General features: G+C 39.3%; 1 protein-coding gene across 1 annotated transcript in view; it reads left to right on the top strand.

The window, feature by feature from the left end:
• cntn2 (contactin 2) overlaps positions 1-16,297 on the top strand; it is a 54,927-nt gene extending 38,630 nt beyond the window's left edge. The window contains exons 12-23 of the mRNA XM_026344596.1: positions 1,356-1,483; positions 2,401-2,576; positions 3,867-3,987; positions 4,575-4,733; positions 5,100-5,249; positions 5,440-5,510; positions 5,993-6,227; positions 6,547-6,662; positions 7,373-7,559; positions 9,660-9,772; positions 10,650-10,818; positions 16,103-16,297. Coding sequence (XP_026200381.1) covers positions 1,356-1,483; positions 2,401-2,576; positions 3,867-3,987; positions 4,575-4,733; positions 5,100-5,249; positions 5,440-5,510; positions 5,993-6,227; positions 6,547-6,662; positions 7,373-7,559; positions 9,660-9,772; positions 10,650-10,818; positions 16,103-16,212 — 1,735 coding nt within the window. The 3' untranslated portion in view covers positions 16,213-16,297. The remainder of the gene's footprint in view (positions 1-1,355; positions 1,484-2,400; positions 2,577-3,866; positions 3,988-4,574; positions 4,734-5,099; positions 5,250-5,439; positions 5,511-5,992; positions 6,228-6,546; positions 6,663-7,372; positions 7,560-9,659; positions 9,773-10,649; positions 10,819-16,102) is intronic.
• Positions 16,298-22,588: the final 6,291 nt, after the last annotated feature.

Here is a 22,588-nt window from a genome sequence, read left to right as displayed (position 1 = left end):
TATTTTATATAGTTTACAGTGATGAGATGAAGATACAGTACTTATCTTATGTAATGAATCAAATTGCATTTTATTTTCAACTGGAGCAGCATGAGATTGTCTCTATAATCACGCACAAAGGAAAGTTTACTGTACAGCCCTGTCCTCGAGACACAAACCAGCTTTTTTCCCCACATAAATTTGCATTTTACATTTATCCTTAGTTTTTGTGACATTTGCCATATATATTCTGCTTGAAATCCACATCATTGTCCAGCTAAATTACAGGTATTTATAGCACTGGACAATTTTAGTTTCAGCAACATTAAGTGTATTGATGGCAGAGAGATCTAAAGTGGAATTATGGGTTCTTTATTAAAACACCTTTGCTTGTCAGCATTTAGGATTATGCAGAGAACATTAATATCAGACTAATATTGATATTAGTATATTGATATTGATACATGTATTGTTATGTATTTACTGAAGAGGATGTGTTGTGCATTAAAATAGACACTGTGTGTGTGTGTGTGTGTGTGTGTGTGTGTGTGTGTGTGTGTGTGTGTGTGTGTGTGTGTGTGTGTGTGTGTGTGTGTGTATAAACCTTAGCACAGGGACCACTGTTGCCTTCACCTTCCACATCTTCTCTAGTTGTTTTCTTAGCCCTGTCTTGAGTATGTTCCTTCTTCGTGATCTTGCCATGACTTGGGATTGCTACATCTATCACTATTGCCTTCTTCCTCTGTTTGTCCACAACTACTATTTCTGGTTGGCTAGTCATTACCAGTTTGTCAGTCTGTATTTAGAAGTCCCTATCTTGGACATTCTTAACCTGTTCCAACCCATACTCTTGAGCAAGAGTTGGTCACCTTAGGCCGTAGAAACTGCCAAGTAAAGATGCACAGCCTTGCCTAACCATTTTAAAACCTCCTCGTCATCTAAAATGATTATTACAGCAGCAGTCTGATGGTTAAAATTAACACACAAACTGGCAATATGTGTGTGAGAAAGTCAAATCTATAATATTCACTTTTCAGTGTGGAGTGGAATAAATGTGCAGCAGGATCTAGCTGGAATGGATGCACTGTATTGAAGGTTCAAGCAGTACCTTGAAATTGTGCTTCATAATGCTTAATTACTGTATCATTGTATACTAACTAAGATGGGAACTGACTTAGACAATACTAGGACATCACAGTGCAACACCTTTCAGTAAAGGACCACAAATATATATCTCTATAGTCTGTGATGTTATGTTAGACTCTTGTACTTGAGAATTGTCTTTTGTCCATCTCCAAGCACATGTTGACTTGCTAGCAATACTGTAATTAGCCAGCTACAGGCGCTCATGACCCACTGTACACATGTCTTCTCAGAGTCACAGTAACTCCAGATGGAATCTTGTGGCTTCACAATATCAGCAGAGCAGATGAAGGGAAATACACCTGTTTTGCTGAAAACTACCTGGGCAAAGCCAACAGTACCGGACACCTGTCTGTGAGAGGTACACACATGCACATACACACAGACACACAGTCATATGTCCATGACTTCACATTTACATTTCCATACCTAATCCTCACACGTAAGAACCCACTTTTTGTTTAGTTAAAATTTTTATTTATGTTTTATTTAAAAGCGTGTCCTGTCTGGAAGCGCAGCAGGCAACTCTTGCTTGGGCTTCAGCACGACTTTAGGAAATGTGTTCCACATGGGTCATTTGGTTTCTTTCATATGCCACATAATATTCTTTTCATATATCATATATATCATATTTTCATATTATGCCCCTTTGGAGGCTTATAAAACAGGACCTTGAAGTCTCTTAAATGTCTGGAGTCTGAAATGTGCGCGAACAGACCCTACGGAGGCACTGCAAGTTATTAAGACATAGCAGCAGGATGGAAGAGATACTGTGGTAGCAGTAGACAAAGCTGAGCTACACATGCTCAAGTTATAACCACTGCCATAAAAATACTACACAACGTCTATAGGACATCCTAACTATCCTTCTGTGTAATTAGTTTTAAAACCTTCAGGGATTGGGTCACTGAGACTCAACAATATGTCATTTCAAGCACAAACTTTGAATGGACCACTCAGGGACTGTTTTTTTACAAAACCAGAAAATGTAGAAAACGGTAGAGTGCCCTTTTACAAACTTGGTGTGTCTCTTCTTGCACCATAGAGTCATATAAATGTACCAAAATACCCTAACCTTAAACCAAGTCATCATTGTAAAATGTAATGGTTTGCATGAGGATTTCCTCTCTGAATGTTGCAATGTGAAAGTCTGGTATAAAGCAGCTTGCCTTTATACCAGAACAATCATTCATGCGGGAGATGCTACTCTGGAAACTGGTATCACTATCGAAAAATATCTTGTGCTATTTTTCATTTGAATCACATACGTTCTTGCAGATGCCACTAAGATCATGTTAGCTCCTTCTAATGCTGACATCAATCAGGGGGAGAATGTGAGTCTTCAGTGTCATGCCTCACACGACCCAACCATGGACCTGACTTTTACCTGGACCCTTAACGGAGTTCTGCTCGACCTGGAAGGTTCTGTTGGGCCATACCACCGGGTGGAAGGGGTGAGTCCTGTGGAACAATGGTTTATTTTTAGGACTGGAAGATCCTGCAGAAAGGACATACTGCATGAAAGCTAATGTAAAATAAAAGTTAAAGGGCATTTATCTCCTGTGGCTAAGGCGTCAGGAGCTATGTTAAGGCTTTAGAACATTAAACAACAAGACCTTGATTGAGCATTAGGAACTTTACTAGAGAAGATAAACATAGTGGAGACAGAAATTTCATGTTTCTATTGACCTTTTCTCATCCAACAAATTCTGAATACTTAAGTTGTGATTTTGTAGTTCTCCCTAAAATTGGATATTGCAAATAACTTTTTAGTTGTTTTTTAAATTTGATAATTTGTTTATTTTGATACATCATCAATAACAATATATGTCTTTCAGAACTAACAGTGTTCATAACTCTGTGTCATAAAAGTTAAAGCTTATTAGCTAGCATCTGCAGTTTTTAACATTACTTCCACAGGAAGAAAAAGGATGACTTTGTTGGGGACTGTTTTCAGCTCTAGATTAGCACACATTTGGACTTCAAATGGGTATTTGTGGCAGAAGGACAATTTATATAGGTCTAAGTTAATGAGCTTTGAAATAAACAATACTTTTTAGCACAATTAAAGATATCTTTTTATGGCAGTTTATGCAAAAAACCTAGGAAATTGCAAATAGTTAACTTGTTTTTTCTTGCTACTATCCTCAGTCATTCACTTACAGCTTTTACCTGTCTTCCCTTCAGTTTATTGTGATAATAATGGACCATTTATCCATTATCTTAAACAAGCTCTATAATTCCTAAACAGTAATTTAAGTGATCAAGTAAATAATTATAATTCTCTCCATGTCCAAACTAAATTCTGTGTATGATAGTTTATTTATTTGTATTGTATTGTACTGTATTTATTTGCTTGAGATCTGTTACACTGTCACCAGAGCTTGGAGGAGTATTACCAAAACGACAACAGCATTTTCTTAAACAGCAAGACAAAATGGACCACATCACTCTGTATATTCCAGATACTTTCCAGCTGTAATGTCTTAACATCTTATAGGACCTGAGCACAGGACCAGAGAGAAAAACAGTACTAAGTGAGATTAACTGTTAATTTCTGTCAATTATTTTATGTAGCTTGTGTATCGGTATATTGAAAATTTATTTAGTGATGAAAGCTGTTCAATGTCAGCTGAAGGAGCTGACATTTGTCTTGTGTTTTCTTCTGATACTGATACTGATTGACTTTGACGGTTTAACTCATTGACAAGGTTCTCTCCATTGCTCTGCCCATGCCTATTCAGAAAGAAAACATAGGTGATCTGTTGATTGTGAATGCTCAGCTGAGTCAGGCGGGGATATACACCTGCATGGCTCAGACTGTGGTGGACAGCGCCTCAGCTTCAGCAAAATTGGTGGTTCGAGGTAAGATGACTCAGAGCTCATATCATCTCATGACAGAAACATGAGAAGAAAATCCTCAAACCTCACAACAATTTCCCAAATAGTTTTCAGACAAACAGATTCTGAACAACTTTATCATTTTATTTGAATACATGCAGGACTTTGGTACAGAAATGTTTGGCTGTTTGTCTATAGGGGTAGATTACCCTTAATTCAGCCTGTCAGGTACTAACCTATGCATGACAGGCTTTCTGCTAAATTTAATGTATTAGACAAGAAGATAGAAAGAAAGTCACATTGTACTTTATGCAGTAGCGGGCAAACACTGGCCCTGAATTTAATTGTTTTGTGTCATGTAAAACTACGTGCTCCGTACTCTGTTTTTAAAAGCTCCAAAAAGCATTCTAGTGAGTACACTGTTATATATATATATTATACAGATACTGTACAGTGACTCAGCCTGTGTGGATTGTACTGTTTCTACTGCTCTTAGTAGTATTGATTACCAGGAATGTGTTCCCTGCTAAGTAATCAAAGTGTTGCTACTCTGAAATGGGCTTTGATTTAGTATTTCTTGCAAACAGCTCCTTTTCCTATTTTTTCCCCAGGACCCCCAGGACCTCCTGGAGGTTTATTGGTTAAGAATGTTGCTGAGACATCAGTGGAGCTTAGGTGGAGCAGAGGCTACGATAATCACAGTCCCATCGGCAAATATATTATTATGGGGCGATCCTCGCTGTCGACAGAGTGGAAGAAGATGAGGACAGGTTTGTGTGTGTGTGTGTGTGTGTGTGTGTGTAGAACTGAAAGAATTAAAAATATATCATATATGAGTTATTTTAGGATATAAAAAAAACTTCTTCTTCAGACTGAAGAAGCTACTTGGATGAGTAGCGAAACGTTTCAACTAACTAAAGGAAGTCCAGTTGCCATGACTCAACTTCCAGATTTATCAGTTAGAACTTTTCAAATATGACTACTTAGATTTTGATTCTTAACTTCTTTGGAAATGTCACTTTGGGAACTTGTGATGGATATGGGTCATTATTTGTATAATTTTAGAAATTGCTTAGAAAAAAACACAATCTGATTTTGATGAGTCATAGTTTCTCCTGTACTGCACTGTACATCAGACCCAGAGAACATTGAGGGGAATGCAGAGTCCACTCGTGTAATGGGACTGATGCCGTGGATGGATTATGAATTCCAGGTCATTGCCAGTAACATCCTGGGCAGTGGAGAGCCCAGTATGCCCTCGCACACCATCCGCACACAGCAAGCAGGTGAGGGGCCACGGTGTATACACAGATTTACAATAACTAGGTTTCTACACTCACTAATAAACACACACAGCATTATCTGATGTGACCTGTGGGTGAGTAATTGTTTGTTTTCAAGCTTTCTACTTACTTGTGATGTACATGTTATGGATTTACCATGTATATTATTCTATATTTGTATATTTGGTCCTAGCTCCCACGGTGGCCCCCAGTGGACTTGGAGGAGGAGGAGGAGACCGTAATGAACTCATAGTTACCTGGACAGTAAGTTTTCATATTGGATGTACATGCATACTGTACAGTAATGCAGCATAATAAAAAGCTACTTTAATGTACATAACAACATCTAGTATGTATTTAAACTTTAAGTATCTGTATTGTTGTTGCTTATTCATTTAAATTGACACTACAGTAAGTAGAAATTGACTGAGCATTTGAAACAACTTATCAAGCCAAGGTAGACTTTGAATTCCTAATATGGATCAAACTCTAAAATCCTGGGATTCTACACTTCCCCTAATGCAACTTGACAGTTTGTTTCAACAGAGGCTTTTACACGTGATTTAAAACATGTCTTCACGAACACTTAATGTCCCTTGTTCGCTCATCATTTTCCTCTTGGTCAATGTGTAATGATATGGAGATTGTATTAGGTACACAAGTGCACACACGCACTGGAACACTGCATCATATGTTAGAACATTTGTTAGCGGTTCACGTCTTTCTATCCTCCTGAATTCTTCCAGCCCATGGCCAGAGAGTACCAGAATGGGGACAGTTTTGGCTACATCCTAGCATTCCGGAAGAAAGAGACAACATCATGGACAGTAGTTCGCGTTCCTCATGTAGAGTCATCACGATATGTTTACTACAATGACAGCCTGACACCATACAGTCCCTTTGAGGTGAAGATCAAAGCTTACAACCGTAGAGGAGAGGGACCTTTTAGCCAGATCGCTGTGGTCCACTCTGCAGAAGAAGGTAAGTCTATTTAACCACACATCCCAGTGAGACACTCCCAGTTTTAATTAAAGTTCACACTGCTCCATCGTTATGTCTATTACTATACCCCTAGTAAACTTTACGCTACAAGCAACTTACTATTTTCACTGTTATTACTGTGCTCATAAGTTACTAGGATTGTGTAGCACAACAAAATCAAGTTGAGAATTTATTTGCAGTGGTTGACAATCAAGGATCAGTTTTTGATCTTGCAAACCAACACTGAATTCACAAAAAAGAAATAGTACCACATTTGAAGTCTACATATTCTGATCTCCTGATTGCTGTCTCTTCACAGAGCCAACAGTTGGACCATCAAGCATTAATGCCACAGCCCTGACTGCCTTTGAGATCCAGGTTTCATGGGAGCCCATCCAGCAATTCAGCACCAATGGGATCCTCAGAGGTTACGAGGTGAAGGGCTGCAGAAATACGAATCTGAATGCTTGTCTAGCACAATGGCCTATAACTTTACTAAAGCTTTTTTTTTGTTTTTGTTTTTTTCAACTTTAAAATAAATGGCTCCTCTTTTTGTGACAGTTGAGGTATCTCATCAAACCTGATCATTAATTGTATTAATGAGCAACAGTGTTGTTTACTCTTAGGTCAGATTAGGTAAAAGAAAAACACTGGCCTTGTAGAAAACCTTAACCTTGTTAAAGTCCAGTTTATTGGCACACAGTCCTCCAACCTGCTATTAAAATTCTTAGCTAGTCTTTTTATTAGCTGCCACAGTTCAAGCTCACTATCAGTTTGGACTGTGTTTTAACACCAACCTAACAACAATCTAATGGGGGCGACATGTAGCTCAGTTGGTAGAGCAGTCATCTATAAACACCAGGGCCAGTGATTTAACTCCTGTTTACATGTTGATGTGTCATTGGACAAGACACTGACACCCCCACAGTAGCGCCATCATCTAGCTGTCTAAACAACAATTTCCTCAAGAGGATAAATAAAATATGTTATTATCATTGTTAACAAATGCATAAATTCAATAGGGCTCTGATGGCTGATATCTGTATGCATGATTAATGCATTTCCTTTTCCCCTGTTGATTTTGAGAAACTCACATGCAGTGTCTCGGGTTAGGTTTGTAAATGTGTTTTCACCTGTGTCATCAGATCCGATACTGGCGGCAACATGAACGGGAAGCAGCAGCTGACCGAGTGAGGACAGCTGGACTAGAGACAACAGCCAGGGTGTCTGGGCTTCGACCCAGCACTCGATACCATGTCGCCGTACTGGCATATAACAGTGCTGGCACGGGGCCGCCCTCGCCACGCACCACTGTCACAACCAGGAAACCACGTACGGCTGCATTCAAACAACACACACACACACACACACACACACACAACATGAACCCAAGCAGTAAATGTGAACACATAACACATTTTTTTCCACTGGGGTGATTCTGTCGAATTAACTCAAACTAACTCTCTCACATTCTACAGTGATCTACAATAGTAATAATGATAATAATAATACATTTATTTATAGAGCACATTTCTAAACATGTTACAAAGTGCTTCACAAAGGAGACAAAAACAATATATGTAGCCCAACAAGACCAACTTGAGCAAGCACTAGGCAAACAGTGGAGAGGAAAAACTCCCCCTAGAGGAAGAAAACTCCAGCAGAACCAGGCTTAAGTTACAGCGAAGAGTGAGGAGTTGTCTCTGTTTAAAGATTATCAGAAAAGGTCAAAAAAGATGTTACTGAGTCAGCTTATTTCTTCAGGTAAGTTGTTCCAGAGTTTGGGGGATCCAACTTAAAAAGCTCTGTCACCTCTAGTTGTCATTCTAACATCAGGGACATACAGAAGATCTCTACCAGAGGATCTTAGGCTACGTGCAGGCTCATAAGGCTTTAAAAGCTGGGATATATAGCTGGGGGAAAGGCCATGCAGGGCTTTAAACGTTATTAATAAAATCTTAAAATCTATCTCAAAACATATTGGCAGCCAGTCTAAGGAAGCTAAAGACAGGAGTGATGTGTTCATATTTTCTTTTTCTAGTTAAGAGTCTTCCAGCTGAGTTCTGAACAATCTGGAGCTGATTAATAGATTTATGGCTGAGACAGGTGAAAAGACTATTGCAATAGTCAAGGCGTGAGGAAATAAAAGCATGTAAGATTACTTCTGTGTTATGAAATGATAGAATTTAACGTATTTTGGAGATATTTCTAAGATGATAAAAACATGCCTGAACAAGCTTTGTGACATGATGCTCAAAGTTTAGTTTACTATCAGACCAAACGCCAAGACTTTTTGCAGTGGGCTTAGAATTATTTAAAAGGGGATCATTGCAGGGCAAGATGTGTTTGGCTATATGTTGTGGACTGATAACAATTATTTCAGTTTTGTCGGAATTCAGTTGCAAGAAATTTTGAGCCATCCAACGTTTTTATCTAACTTACTGTATACACTCATATAAGGAACTGAGTCCTCCGTAGTCTGAAATCTTTAAGAGACAGTACAGCTGAGTGTTATCAGGATAGCAATGGAAAGAAACAATTTTTACAAATAATATGTCCTAAAGGAAGCATGTACAAAGAGAACAAGATTGGCCCCAACACTGAAACTTGAGGGACTCCGTACATTACAGGAGAAAAAGATGACTTGCAGATAGTAACAGAAACACAAAACAATCTATTGGATAGTAGTGCATGAAAGTTTATGAATCCTTTAAAATCAAAAACAAAATTACTAAAATTTATTTTTACTGTGGGTCATCAGTGCTCCAAGGTTTGAAGGGCTGTTGTTTTTTTTTCAGTCTAGCTCAAGTTAGGTGAACTACAGATGGGATAACTAAAAATATTGAGCAAACAAAACTGTTGGAGCACAGTGGGTGGTATCAGTGCCATCTGATGGAGATTACACTGCTCTCCGTTGGGATTTGCATGTTAGGGGCCAAACTACTGAAACTAAATGCAAGATGCTTTGAAGATAAAAGCTTAAATCATTTTAATCCTAAAACACAGTTCCTGACTACATTTGCAATTGGCAAATACACCCAGACAAGAGACACACCCAGAGAAGTCATCTCCTTAAACACATCCTGTCTTTATGATCCTATGGGTAATGCAACTTGGTTAAATGACCCATGTAATTCCATTCTCCTGGTAGAGATGCATTATCCACCTCTCCCACATAAGCCAGTAGGTCTTGGTTTTCACATAGGAGAGTACATACTTATGGTAGCACTTCCTGGACCGGTGGCTGTCAATGAATTTAATTCAATCACAGAGGACTAGACATGATCACTGTTTCAGAGCAGCAGTCTTTCTTTTTTTCTGGAGTCACATCATCATGTATCATTAGTAATATACACACAATAATCATCATGCTTACTGTTTATTTATTGCCTTTGTCATTTCAGTTTCTTTTAAAATGTGGTTTTGTTTCAGCTCCTAATCGTCCCCCTGGCAATGTGTCATGGAAAGCTGAAGGCTCATGGGTAAAGGTGAGGTGGGACAACGTGAAGGCCATGCACAACGAGTCTGCTATACTGGGCTACAAAGTGAGTAATGTAAAATAAATGTTTTCCTGTTTTCCATTACATTAAAGGCACCATGCTTCTATTGTAAAAGTGCTAGTTTACAAAAGTGTTTAACTCAGTCACCCTGAAATACGTTTTCTCAGTCAGCTTCTACACTGTATTGTCCATCACACACTTTTTTTGGGACAACAAGGAATGTACAGTATCGCAAAGGAATCTGATAGCATTTGTAAACTAGTTAGGTTATTAGGTTATTGTCAGGAAAATATTAAGTAACACATGCTAAGAGAAGCTTTTTAAAGAGTGACTTTTGCATTAAAGGACTTGCCCTCAGGCATGTAAAACTTGTGAATATGAATATGAATATGTGAATTGAATATGTATGAAGTCAGCTCTAAACTACAAACACATCATCTATGTTATTTGACAGATTTAGGGCTTTACTGTAAGTACAAGAAGCCATTTAACAACTTTAACAATGTGCTGACTTAACTGTAAGTAAGGTAAGTCACCTCTATAGCATGTAATGATTGTGTTTGGAGGTAAACAATGCTGATTAAATTTCACTTAAGGACACGTGTTGCTGACTGATGATTTCTTTTGATACTTAAATACTTTTGATCTCTTCTGTATATGAGCTATGAGAAGCAGTAAAAAGGCTGTATAACAAAATCAAAGCTTATGTTTATAATTCTTGCACTAGCTTACATGGAGAAAACATGCATCAAAAGATAATTACTCTAGCAACAGTGCTTTCAGTTGAGTGCTGTACACTCGGGCATTGAGAAACACTGCATAATACTGAGAATAATTTTTTCATCAATTGATTCTTACTGAAAATATATTTATCTGGTAATGTCTGAACTAAACCCTGAACCTGCTGTGTTTTGTGTGTCAGGTTTTGTATAAACATGAAGGTCAATCAGCTCTGAAAGTTCTGGACAAGGCAAAGACATCAGTGAACCTGCCGCTGCCAAAAGATAACGGTTATGTCGTTTTGGAAATTCGGTCCTGGGGCGAGGGCGGAGATGGCCCAGCTCACGAGATCATTGTATCCCAGGACTCAGGTGAGAAACCAAGAAGTAGCAGCAGAGCTTTGTGCTCTGTCAGTGTTATTCAAAGTCTTCAGCCATGTATACTTCAACGATTATGGTCATACTGTCCAATCATAGTGGTTAATGTGAATAAAATCCTATGTCACAGACACATCCTGCCTGCCTGTAAGCACCAACCATGAACCACAAGGTCTTCCTGGGGCTCATATAGTTTATTTGTATTTGCTATCAAATTCTAATATATGTATAAAATGTTAAAAAGATATGAGTTTATCTATAATTTAGATTAGAATGGTAATACAGCATTTATGACACTGATTTAACATACTGTATGACAATCCTGATAGCTTTACCAGACTGTTGCCTACATTAAGGTAATATTTTCCACATCTTTGGTTAACAAAATATGTGAAATTAAATAGTTTACAAGTGATTTATTATGTATTTATTCATCACAGAGAAAAGTCAAATTGTTTATATTACTTTATAAAGAAAATTTTCTTTAACAAAAGAAAAACTTTAACACAATTTGGCTGAACACAAGCAGCTGTGCAGAATCTTCCCTAAACAAAATAAATATAATTAGCATCTGACTGCAACTGACTTTAATTGCATTAAAAGACTAAGAGGACTTTTAATGTTTGGTACTAGGAAGCTTAGATACTTAGTGATAGGAAAAGCTATTTGAAATTTGTTGTATTATTGTAGATACAAGCAAATTTCAAGACTCAAGGTTAAAAAAATTTAAAATCCAAAAAATTTAGAGTTGGGTTCTGCAATACACTCAAAAATGTTTAAACAGAGGCAAAATAACAATAAAAACATTGATCAAATATGCAAGTAACACTACTCTGTCTTACTCCACATTTAGCAAGTTAATTGATGACAGGTTAGGCTATCATGATTGGGTATAAAAAGAGCACCACCAAAAGCTAAGTGCAAGCAGCAGTGAGTCATGGTCTTTCTCCCTCTAAAGTTCATAATATTCATATTATGAATCTTTTTATGATTCATAATATAGAATCATAGAAATATTCAGGGACTCTAAGTGTGTTAAGGCCCAAGGCCAGAAACAACTATTTAATGTCTGTGAGAATCTGCCATACTTCTGTAATTATTGTACAGTGTCAATAAACAGTAAGTAAACTATTTGCATTTTTTGTTCATGAAATGTGAACAGGGCTGCTTGTTTTTTTTGTCAGCTTAAAAATATTGTTTGTTTCTATGTGTGACTTTAGTTAAGATCAGAAAACAATAAAATGAAAAGCAGTTCAGTGTTCAAATACTGTACATACATCATCAAAAACATTTTCCATTGGAAAGGTCAGGCCAGTTTCTTTAATTTAGACTGAAAACATTTGGGTTTGACATCAAGAGATGAATACGAGAGAAAAGATCAACATTTCAGCTTTTAATTTTTAGGTTTTAAAAGAATGGCACCTTTTGAAACCTACCATTTTTCATGTCATGTTCATTGCATTCTTATTTTGTGATGCTTTTCCAGGCTTTCACTTCAACCTCTTTCAGCTGTTGTTTGTTTTGGTGCTTACTCCCTTCAGTCACCTCTTTAGCAGGTAAAATGCTCTATAGGGTTTAAATCTGGAGACTGACTTGGCCAGTCTAAAACCTTCCACTTCTTGCCCCTGATGAACTCCTTTGTCTTTGGCTTTTTGGTCATTATCTTGCTGCATGATGAAGGATCTCCCAATCAGCTTGTTTGGATCATTCTTTAAATTGGGAGACAAAATGTTTTCATAGAAATCTGAATTTTGCTGCTGATATCGTGTGTCGAAGAAAGAGGGGAGGCAGAAGGGTTCGTGGTCAGAGAGAGAAGGGGAAAGGCAGGGACATAGATCTGAGAATAGGGACTCTTAACGTTGGCACAATGACAGGGAAAGGCAGAGAGCTGGCAGACATGATGGAGAGAAGGAAGGTAGATGTTCTGTGTGTGCAGGAGACAAGGCGGAAGGGCAGCAAGGCACGTAGCATTGGAGGAGGATACAAACTGTTCTACCATGGTGTGGATAGGAAGAGAAACGGGGTAGGAGTGATCCTGAAGGGGGAGTTTGTAAACAGTGTTCTAGAGGTGAAAAGAGTCTCAGACAGGGTGATGAGCCTAAAGCTAGAAATTGAAGGGGTGATGGTGAATGTAGTCAGTGGGTATGCGCCACAGGTTGGCTGTGAGTTAGAAGAGAAGGAGAGATTCTGGAGTGAGTTTGATGAGGTCATAGAGAGTATCCCCAGAGGAGAGAGAGTTGTTGTTGGAGCAGACTTCAATGGGCATGTTGGTGAGGGCAACAGAGGTGATGAGGAGGTGATGGGCAGGTTTGGTGTGAAAGAAAGGAATCTGGACTTTGCTAAGAGGATGGAAATGGCTGTAGTCAACACTTACTTCCAGAAGCGAGAGGAACATAGAGTGACATACAGAAGTGGAGGTAGGAGTACACAGGTGGACTACATCCTATGTAGACGAGGTCATTTGAGAGAGGTTAGTGACTGCAAAGTGGTGGTAGGAGAGAGTGTAGCCAGACAGCACCGCATGGTGGTGTGTAAGATGACTCTGGAGGTCAGGAAGAAGAAGAGAGGGAAGACAGAAAAGAAGACCAAGTGATGGAAGTTAAAGAATGAAGAAACTTGTGAGGAATTCAGACAGAAGTTGAGACAGGTTCTTGGTGGTCAGGATGAGCTTCCAGATGACTGGGAAACCACAGCAGAGATTATCAGGGAAACAGGTAGGAAGGCGCTAGGTGTGTCATCTGGAAAGAGGAAAGAAGGTAAAGACACTTGGTGGTGGAATGAGGAAGTACAGGAATGCATCCAGAGGAAGAGGTTAGCTAGAAGGAAGTGGGATGTAGAAAGGACTGAGGAAAGTAGACAGGAGTACAAGGAAGCGCAGCGTAGAGTGAAGAGGGAGGTGGCAAAGGCCAAACAGAAAGCTTACGATGAGCTGTATGACAGGTTAGACACAAAGGAAGGAGAGAAGGACTTGTACAGGCTAGCCAGACAGAGAGATAGAGATGGGAAGGATGTGCAACAGGTAAGGGTGATTAAGGACAGAGATGGAGAGGTACTAACAACCCAGGAGAGTGTGCAGAAAAGATGGAAGGAGTATTTTGAGGAGCTGATGAACGAGGAAAATGACAGGGAAAGAAGGGAGGAAGATGTGGATGTTGTGGAGCAGGAAATAGCAGAGATTGGAAAGGATGAGGTTAGGAAGGCTTTGAAAAGGATGAAGAGTGGAAAGGCTGTTGGTCCTGATGACGTACCTGTGGAAGTGTGGAAGTGCTTAGGAGGCAGCAGTGGAGTTTCTAACCAGTTTGTTCAATAGGATTCTAGAGAGTGAGAAGATGCCTGAGGAATGGAGGAGAAGCGTTCTGGTTCCGATCTTTAAGAACAAGGGTGACACGCAGAACTGCAGCAACTATAGAGGAATAAAGTTGATGAGCCACACAATGAAGCTGTGGGAAAGAGTAGTGGAAGCCAGGCTTAGGAAGAAGGTGGAGATTTGTGAGCAGCAGTATGGTTTCATGCCCCGTAAGAGCACCACTGATGCCATTTTTGCTTTGAGAATGTTGATGGAAAAGTACAGAGATGGTCAGAAGGAGCTGCATTGTGTCTTTGTGGATTTAGAGAAGGCGTATGACAGGGTGCCGAGGGAGGAGCTGTGGTACTGTATGAGGTCGTCGGGATTGGCAGAGAAGTACGTCAGAGTAGGTCAGGACATGTATGAGAGAAGTATGACGGTGGTGAGATGTGCTGTAGGTCAGACAGAGGAGTTCAAGGTGGAGGTGGGACTACACCAAGGATCAGCTTTGAGTCCCTTCTTGTTTGCTATGTTGATGGACAGGCTGACAGATGAGGTCAGACAGGAATCACCCTGGACAATGATGTTTGCGGATGATATTGTGATTTGCAGTGAGAGTAGAGAGCAGGTGGAGGAACAGCTGGAGAGGTGGAGGTTTGCTCTGGAAAGAAGAGGCATGAAGGTCAGTCGTAGTAAGACAGAATACATGTGTCTGAACGAGAGGGATCAAGGTAGAAATGTTAGGTTACAGGGGGCTGAGGTGAAGAAGGTGCAGGAGTTTAAGTACTTGGTGTCAACAGTTCAGTGTGATGGAGAGTGTGGAAAAGAGGTGAAGAGGAGAGTGCAGGCAGGTTGGAGCGGGTGGAGGAAAGTGTCAGGAGCGTTGTGACAGAAGAGTGTCAGCAAGACTCAAAGGAAAGGTCTACAAGACAGTGGTGAGACCAGCTCTGCTCTATGGGTTAGAGACGGTAGCAGTAAGAAAGAGACAAGAGGCTGAGATGGAGGTAGCAGAGATGAAGATGTTGAGGTTCTCCTTAGGAGTGACCAGGTTAGACAGAATAAGGAACGAGTACATCAGAGGGACGGCTCACGTTGCCTGTGTTAGCGACAAAGTCAGAGAGGCCAGACTGAGATGGTTCGGACATGTTCAGAGGAGGGATAGTGAGTATATTGGTAGAAGGATGTTGGAGATGGAGCTGCCAGGCAGGGGGGCAAGAGGACGACCAAGGAGGAGATATATGGATGTCTTAACAGAGGACATGAAGTTGGCTAATGTTAGGGTAGAAGATGTTCATGATAGATTTAGGTGGAAAAGGATGATTCGCTGTGGCGACCCCTGATGGGAAAAGCCGAAAGAAGAAGAAGAGGAGAAGATATCGTGTGTTGCATCACGTGTGATTATTGAGCGTGTCCCAAAAGAAGCCATTCAGCCCAAGCCATGACATCACCTCCACTTTGTTTCACTGATAAGTGTATATGTTTGGTGGTTTTGTTTAGGTGATGTAACAGTAGTAAACATGAGTCTATCCATTTTTTTTAATGGTTTTCAGAATTTCATTCTAAATTGACTTTTCTGGAAATGGTAAATGGTCTGCACTTATATAGCACTTTTCTACCTAGCTGGTACTCAAAGCGCTTTACACTGTGTCTCATTCACCCATTCACACGCACAAGCACACACGCATTCACACCCCGATGGCAGAGCTGCTATGCAGCTGACCTGATTCACTGGGGGCAACTAGGGGTTCAGTATCTTGCCCAAGGACACTTTGGCATGTGACATGGGAGCCAGGAATCAAACCACCAATCCTGTGATTGGTAGTCAACTGCTCTACCTATTGAGCCACATTGGGGTTTGTACACATGAATTGGTAAATTCAGCACACTGAATCTGGAAGTGTACTGGTTCGTAGAATGATACAAGACTATATTTTCACCTTGTAAAACACATGATGTTGTTACATAATGCCATGCTCTCTCTCTGTCCCACAGGAACTGGTATGATGGTGCAGAATGAGGCCTCCTCCACACTGTCCATTCACCCTGTGTACCTCCTCACAAGCTTGGTTCTGCTCACCCTTGTGTCTTTGTCAGGCCTGTAATCTCAGCCTGTGGTCTTTGGACTTTGAAAGTAAAGCTCTTCTGTGTCTCAGCCTGTATTGTGTGTCAGGGTGGGGTGGTAGCACTACAGGGATTGAAAGGGTGGGGTAGGAATGTGGGGATTCAGTTTTCATTTTTTATAATAAAAGAAAAGAGGGCCTTTTTTTTTTAAAGAAATGTCTGGAAACAGACAAAAAAACACACCTTATGGGGACCAGCATATCTGTGGCTGACAGCTCATACTTGCATCCTCCAACCTGTAGCTGGTGAGACAGACTTCAGGTGTACATTATTTATGTAATAACAGTTTGTATAACCTGTGTACATACAGTCCAGTTTTACATGTGATGGTTGGCCTTTTCACACTGAGTGCAACTTGACTTTCAAGTCTCAATCTTGTGACAATGGTTAGTGAAAAGTAGAATATCATACAGTTATAAGTCCTGCTGTTGGAAATCAGCAGCTATAACTGTATATAATGCATTTATTTGTGCTAGTAGTGCTATTGGAGAATCCACAATTAGAAAATACTAATATTGCATACATTTTGTGAACGATTTATTTTTATTTTAGGGTTACATGTATTCTTCAGATTCATCCAGGTTTTGGGGCAATTTCAATTACAGCTATGCACAACAGAAAACTGGTAAATGCCACAAGCAGTTCTAAACCACTTTTATAATGAGCTAAAGAACAGATTGGTTCTTGCACGAAACTCAGTAAAACATTCTTAGTCTTGACGATGACAATGTTCCTATAATGTTCAAATCCACACAGTTGTGGACAGAACTTTGTAGTAAAGTATGTCAGGTGCTTTGGCAAAAAGGCAAGCACAATATCAGGAAAACTTTATTATGTTAATCTCTCACACAAAGCTCAGGTTACAAAGGTCCATGCAGCATGTACAGTACAGTTCAGAAGTTTGGGGTCACTAAAGAATTTCCATGTTTTTGAAAGAAAATTAGTTTGACATCAAACTCCTCACAAATCCAATGTAGACATTGTTGTAAATGAATTTCACAGCTGGAAAAAAATCTGTTTTATCTACACAAGCGTACAGAGTTCCATCATCTGCAAACAATGTTGCATTGTGTTTTTCCAATGCTACTGTAGTTAATGAACTGCAAAGGCTGATGATTAGACAACTTTTGCAGTTATGTTAGCACATCTGAAAACATGTATGTTTTGATGGAAACCAGGAGAATGGTACTATACCGTCCACAGTTCAGGTTGGGCCCCCTCATCAGTTACATCAGTCTGTCCAATACATGTCAAATGTTGTTGCTATTACAACACAAGGGTCAAATATACTGAGCTTAGTAATATGGATTTAACAATTAAAATAATTCCTTGTTACTATTCCTTGTTTATTCTTGATCCAATCGTAGTTAATGAATGTTAAAGAAAGCTCTCACGCCATGTGTACTTAAGAGTGCACTACTTCAAGTGTACTAAAAAGTGGACTCAAGATGCAGGAACACAAGTACAGAATGCAAATTTATCAACTAACTTCTGACTTCCTATTCTGTATAACTATACTTACAAAACCATGATGCAACAAGAGCTAGAGGTCAGGGAAAAGGAAAGTGATGGGAACAAGGCGAACGAACGAGACTGACAGATGACAAATTAGCAAAAACAGGCGGTACGAACCTTAATACAAAGAACTAAATGACTGGACACAAAACACCTGCTAAAACCAACACACTTGTTACCACTTGGACTAGCTAAGATATGCCCCTGGAAGGAAGAAACCACAAAACTAGGAAACAAAAAACAAGAGACTTTCGGGGACAATGCCCCAGCTGGTCGGAGGTGGTAACTGTGAAAAATGGTGTGCCAGCCATGGGTTTGATATGCATACTTACACTGTATGGGTGTAAAAGCAAAATGCAGCTGACCTACCTTTTTATTGGACACAAATGCTTCCTGATGCACACACAGGACCCAAGCTGCGGGTGGTGCTCTCGCTACACTTTCCATGTGGACACAACATTGCTGTTATAAAAGGCACCAAATTTCCACACCCCACTGAATGGCTATGAAAGTGATCTGTGAAATAGTTTGAAAAAAATGGGTGAAGGAGATAGGATGCAAGAGTGAACAATTTGGTGTTGTTTCATCCAGACAAACCTAAATTGGGTTATAAAGTTCACCATACAGCCCCAGGAAAGAAGATAGACCAGTGTGTTCCCAGAAATGTCAAACACCAGGTCAGGGTACATCACTGTTAACTCTCCAGAAGAGCAGTATTTAGCCATGACATTCACTCCTTGGGTTAGAATAAATCCACTAGTGTCTTTACTATGAAACTACTACTTCTACCGAAAAAGATACTTCATTTTTAAAAGCACTGTTCTCTCACTCTTTACTCCAGATTGTTAAAATGTGAATTTCTCCAACTGAAAACTGTGTACTGGTCCTTCAAATCCATAAATACCACTGTATTTGGTACTGTAAATGTTATATTGTTTTTAATCCACAAACTACTGACACAAAACCTGCTGTGATGCTTGATGGTCTTGTTGCTCACAGTGTGAATACAGAGTAAGAGTCGCTAATCCTAGCTCCCCCAAATGTTTGTATGCTTGTGTGTGTTTTTACCTCGGCTGTAATTATAGCTAACTAATGAACTACGTCACTGGTCCAAATGAATGTTTACATTTTCTGTATTTACCTTTATTTTGTAGAGTGGATGGATGATTCTGCCTTTGTTGTGCCTGCATTGTTTGAATAATTCTAACAACAATGTAAACCTGCTTCTTTTTAGTGCTTATTGGGTTTTATTGCAGCTGCGTTTACAAGGATATGAAAATGCCAGAGGCAGCAGGAATAAATCAGTGGTAAAGATGAAAGAGTTGGTCGCCAAAGTTATCAGAGATCACAGCAAACAGTGTCATAAATCTTGTCAGCATCTATTAGCTCTTGTGCAACATGTTCATGACCTCTGTCAGGCAGCCAGTAAATGAAGCTGTATTCTTTTGTTCACTGTTACTTAATCCAGGTAATGTTGGCTTGTTTATGTGCTTGCAGTTTCTGCTGTTGCCTTAATTTTTTTTTTTACTTGCTCAGAACTGTCTGTTTGCTGTCAGCAGTTTAAGGGATCAAAGTCTTTGTCCAAGAACTGGAATACATGGAAAACATGACATGTTTGTCATTTCCATCAACACTACAGGAATAATAATTTCGGATAATTTTTGATTGACGCTAACACCTGCAGCTTTTTGTTGAGACAGGATTTGAATTGTGCTGCACTGACACTGCAGATTTGCTATATATAATCTTAACTCTTTAAATATTATAAGATTAATAATTAATTCAACTTTTTAAAATTTACTGAATGGATTGCTACAGGTTGTATTAGCCCCACCTCATGGTCCCTTATTGGTCAAGTCTCCAGACTAAACTGTCACTTGCCTTGAGCCACCACCTGTATTGTCTCCACAGGCTTTGCTCAAACTGCTGGTGGGTGACTTCCTGCTCTGTGGCTTCTAGCCAGACAGTTAGCTGGTCACACAATTTCACAAGCACACAAAACATCCTTTTTTCATGTTGTAGCTTTCAGCCAGCCTTCTGAGAAGTGATTCCTTACTTACAGCCATGTTTGTTGTTCACCTTCTTCATGGATCAGTCTGAGGCCAGAGTGTCATGGGTTGTTGAACTCAAAAGTTTAATACATGTCTCAAAAGATGCCAAAATCAATGTGGGCTCGTGAGTTAAATTAGAAGTTTGGTAGATCCAAATTTACTTTTGTTCTTTTGTTATCAATATTATTATTTATTGTTATTATAGTCTTCTTTTGTATTTTGTTGAATTTAAATATTTTATAAGTCTGGACAACCAAACAGTGTTTGCGTTTGCAGTATTAATCTTTTCACATGATTGTATAGTGATTGTACCATGCTGTGCTTTATTTTGAAAAGAAAATGTCACATTTCATCATGTGCTTCACAACTGACACCAAAACACTGCTCTTAGGTAATGATTTCACTTACAATAGTTAGGTTGTAGAAAAAACGATGTATTAGGAAACTTAAGGATAGTTCCATTAACGAAAACTCAGTTTTAAGTTTTGGTTCCACCAGAGTGTGAGTGCACAGCTATTTGGAGTCAGGAGATTTTAGTACTGGACACAGGCGTTGTGGTCCATTTGTGCAACACTGTGGCTTTTGGTTTAGAGTTTTGCAGTGGTGGAAACTCTGGGTAGTGCTGTATTTTTAGTGCCAGTCTTTGAAAGCTAAATTGGTCTCAATCTGAATTTGAATCACTTCCACTGTTTTTCACTCAGACATTTTGAGCATCACACGGCTGCTTCCTCGCACTAGTCTGCAATGAATGCTTTCAGAACTGTTGAACAATGTCCTGGTTTTATGTTTTTGTGCTTTATACAAAATGTTTTCCTGATGCCTTTAGTGTTCACTGAAGAGCCATAAAGTTGTTTCATCATGTCTGAATGCTAAGTCACTGAATGTTGAGGCTGAGCGTTCTGCATCACTCTCTTCAGATGGTGACAGTGAGTCTGTGTTTAATTTGGCTGGCCCGAAATGTGTTGGACACTGTTGCGTTTGGGCATTTTCAAAATTGTGATTGAATGGAAATGTGAGGAAGGAGTGATACTGGTAAATATGATTTAAAATAAATACATTGGAATTGTATTTAAGCGATGTCTGTATTTATTATATCACCATAATCATGAAGATTCATGCTCTGGGTTACAATGAATACCACACTACTTGTCCAAAAAAAAGTCACCACCTGGATTTAACTAAGCAAACAGGTAAGAGCCTCCCATTGGATAATTACTGCAGGGTCAAATTATTGGCATGAATCAAGCAAAGAAAACATCTAAGGAAATTGCTAAAACTACTAAAATTGGGTTAAGAACTGTCCGACACATTACTAAAAACTGGAAGGATAGTGGGAAATCATCATCTTCAATAAAGAAATGTAAAAAAAGCAATAGTAGAACTCACAGCTATGTTTAATGGTGAAAGTAAGAGCATTTCCACATGCACAATGTAAAGGGAACTCAAGGGATTGGGACTAAACAGCTGTGTAGCCTTAAGAAAACCACCTTCAAGAAAAGCCTTCAATTTGCTGATTGGAAGATTGGACTCTGGAGAAATGGAAGAAGATCATGTGGTCTGATGAGTCCAGATTTACCCTGCTCCAGAGTGATGGGTGCATCATGGTAAGAAGAGAGGCAAATGGAATAATGCACCTATTATGCCTAGTGCCTACCATACCAGCCTGTGGGGGCAGTGCTGTGATCTGGTGTTGCTGCAGTTGGTCAGGGGAGGTTCAACGTTATGTGTAGAAAGAATGAGGTCAGCTGACTACCTGAATATACTAAATGACTAGGTTATTCAATCAATGGATTTTTTCTTCTCTGATGGCACAGGCATTCTTCATTTTATCCATCTGCACTCAGTGATCAACTGATTAAAATAGATATGGAGAGACATGCATGTGAAATGTAACTTTTGGTGGAAGTTTTTAGCTTGTGCTATATTTAGGGTGTAGTTTTTATACAATAGTCTGACATGACTGACATGCAGTAACATGGCCAGGGGTGACCTGTTCCCTCATTATTCCATGACTAATCAAGCAGATAAAAGACCTGGAGGTGGTTCGAGTTGTTGCATTTGATAGGTATTCACTGGAACTTAACATGAGGTCCAAAGAGGTATCTGTGGATACCTAAAGGAGGAGCTGAAAAAACTAAATGAATCCATCAGAAAGATAGCAAAAATATTGGGAGTGGCCAACATCACAGTGTTCTTATAAAGAAGTAAAAAACTGGCAGCTCAACAACAGCAAAAGACCTTAAAGATCACAGATGATGACTAAAGATGTATCTAGTCAATGCATGTTGTTACAGTCACAAGATGCTTTATGAATGTAAATACAGAGGCTTCAAAAGGTGCAACACCGATACACTGCTGTTGAATAGTTGTGCTATATTGGGATTGTTGGGATTTGTATATAATTTATAGTTGTAATATACATATTTATACAGACGTGGACGACATTATTGGCACCCTTCCCTTAAAGAAAGAAAAATCAATCAAGAAAAAAAATTTGACCACAGGGACATGTTCAACCTGTGTGTCCTGTAATTAGCATCACAGGTTTCTTCACACTTATAATCAGTCAGTCTGTCTATTTAAAGGGTGAAAAGTGCTCACAGTGCTGTTCACGGTGTGTACCACACTTACTATGAACCACAAAAAACTAAAGAGAGAGTTGTCTCAGGAGATTAGAAATGAAAATGATAGACGAACATGTTACAGGCAAAGGCTGTAAGACCATCTCCCAGCAGCTTGATGTTCCTGTGACTACAGTTGCACATATAATTCAGAAATGTAAGTTCCATGG

This window comes from Anabas testudineus, chromosome 5 (genome assembly GCF_900324465.2).
Source record: "Anabas testudineus chromosome 5, fAnaTes1.2, whole genome shotgun sequence".
Lineage (NCBI taxonomy): Eukaryota > Metazoa > Chordata > Actinopteri > Anabantiformes > Anabantidae > Anabas > Anabas testudineus.
This window is presented reverse-complemented; position numbering and strand designations above follow the sequence as displayed.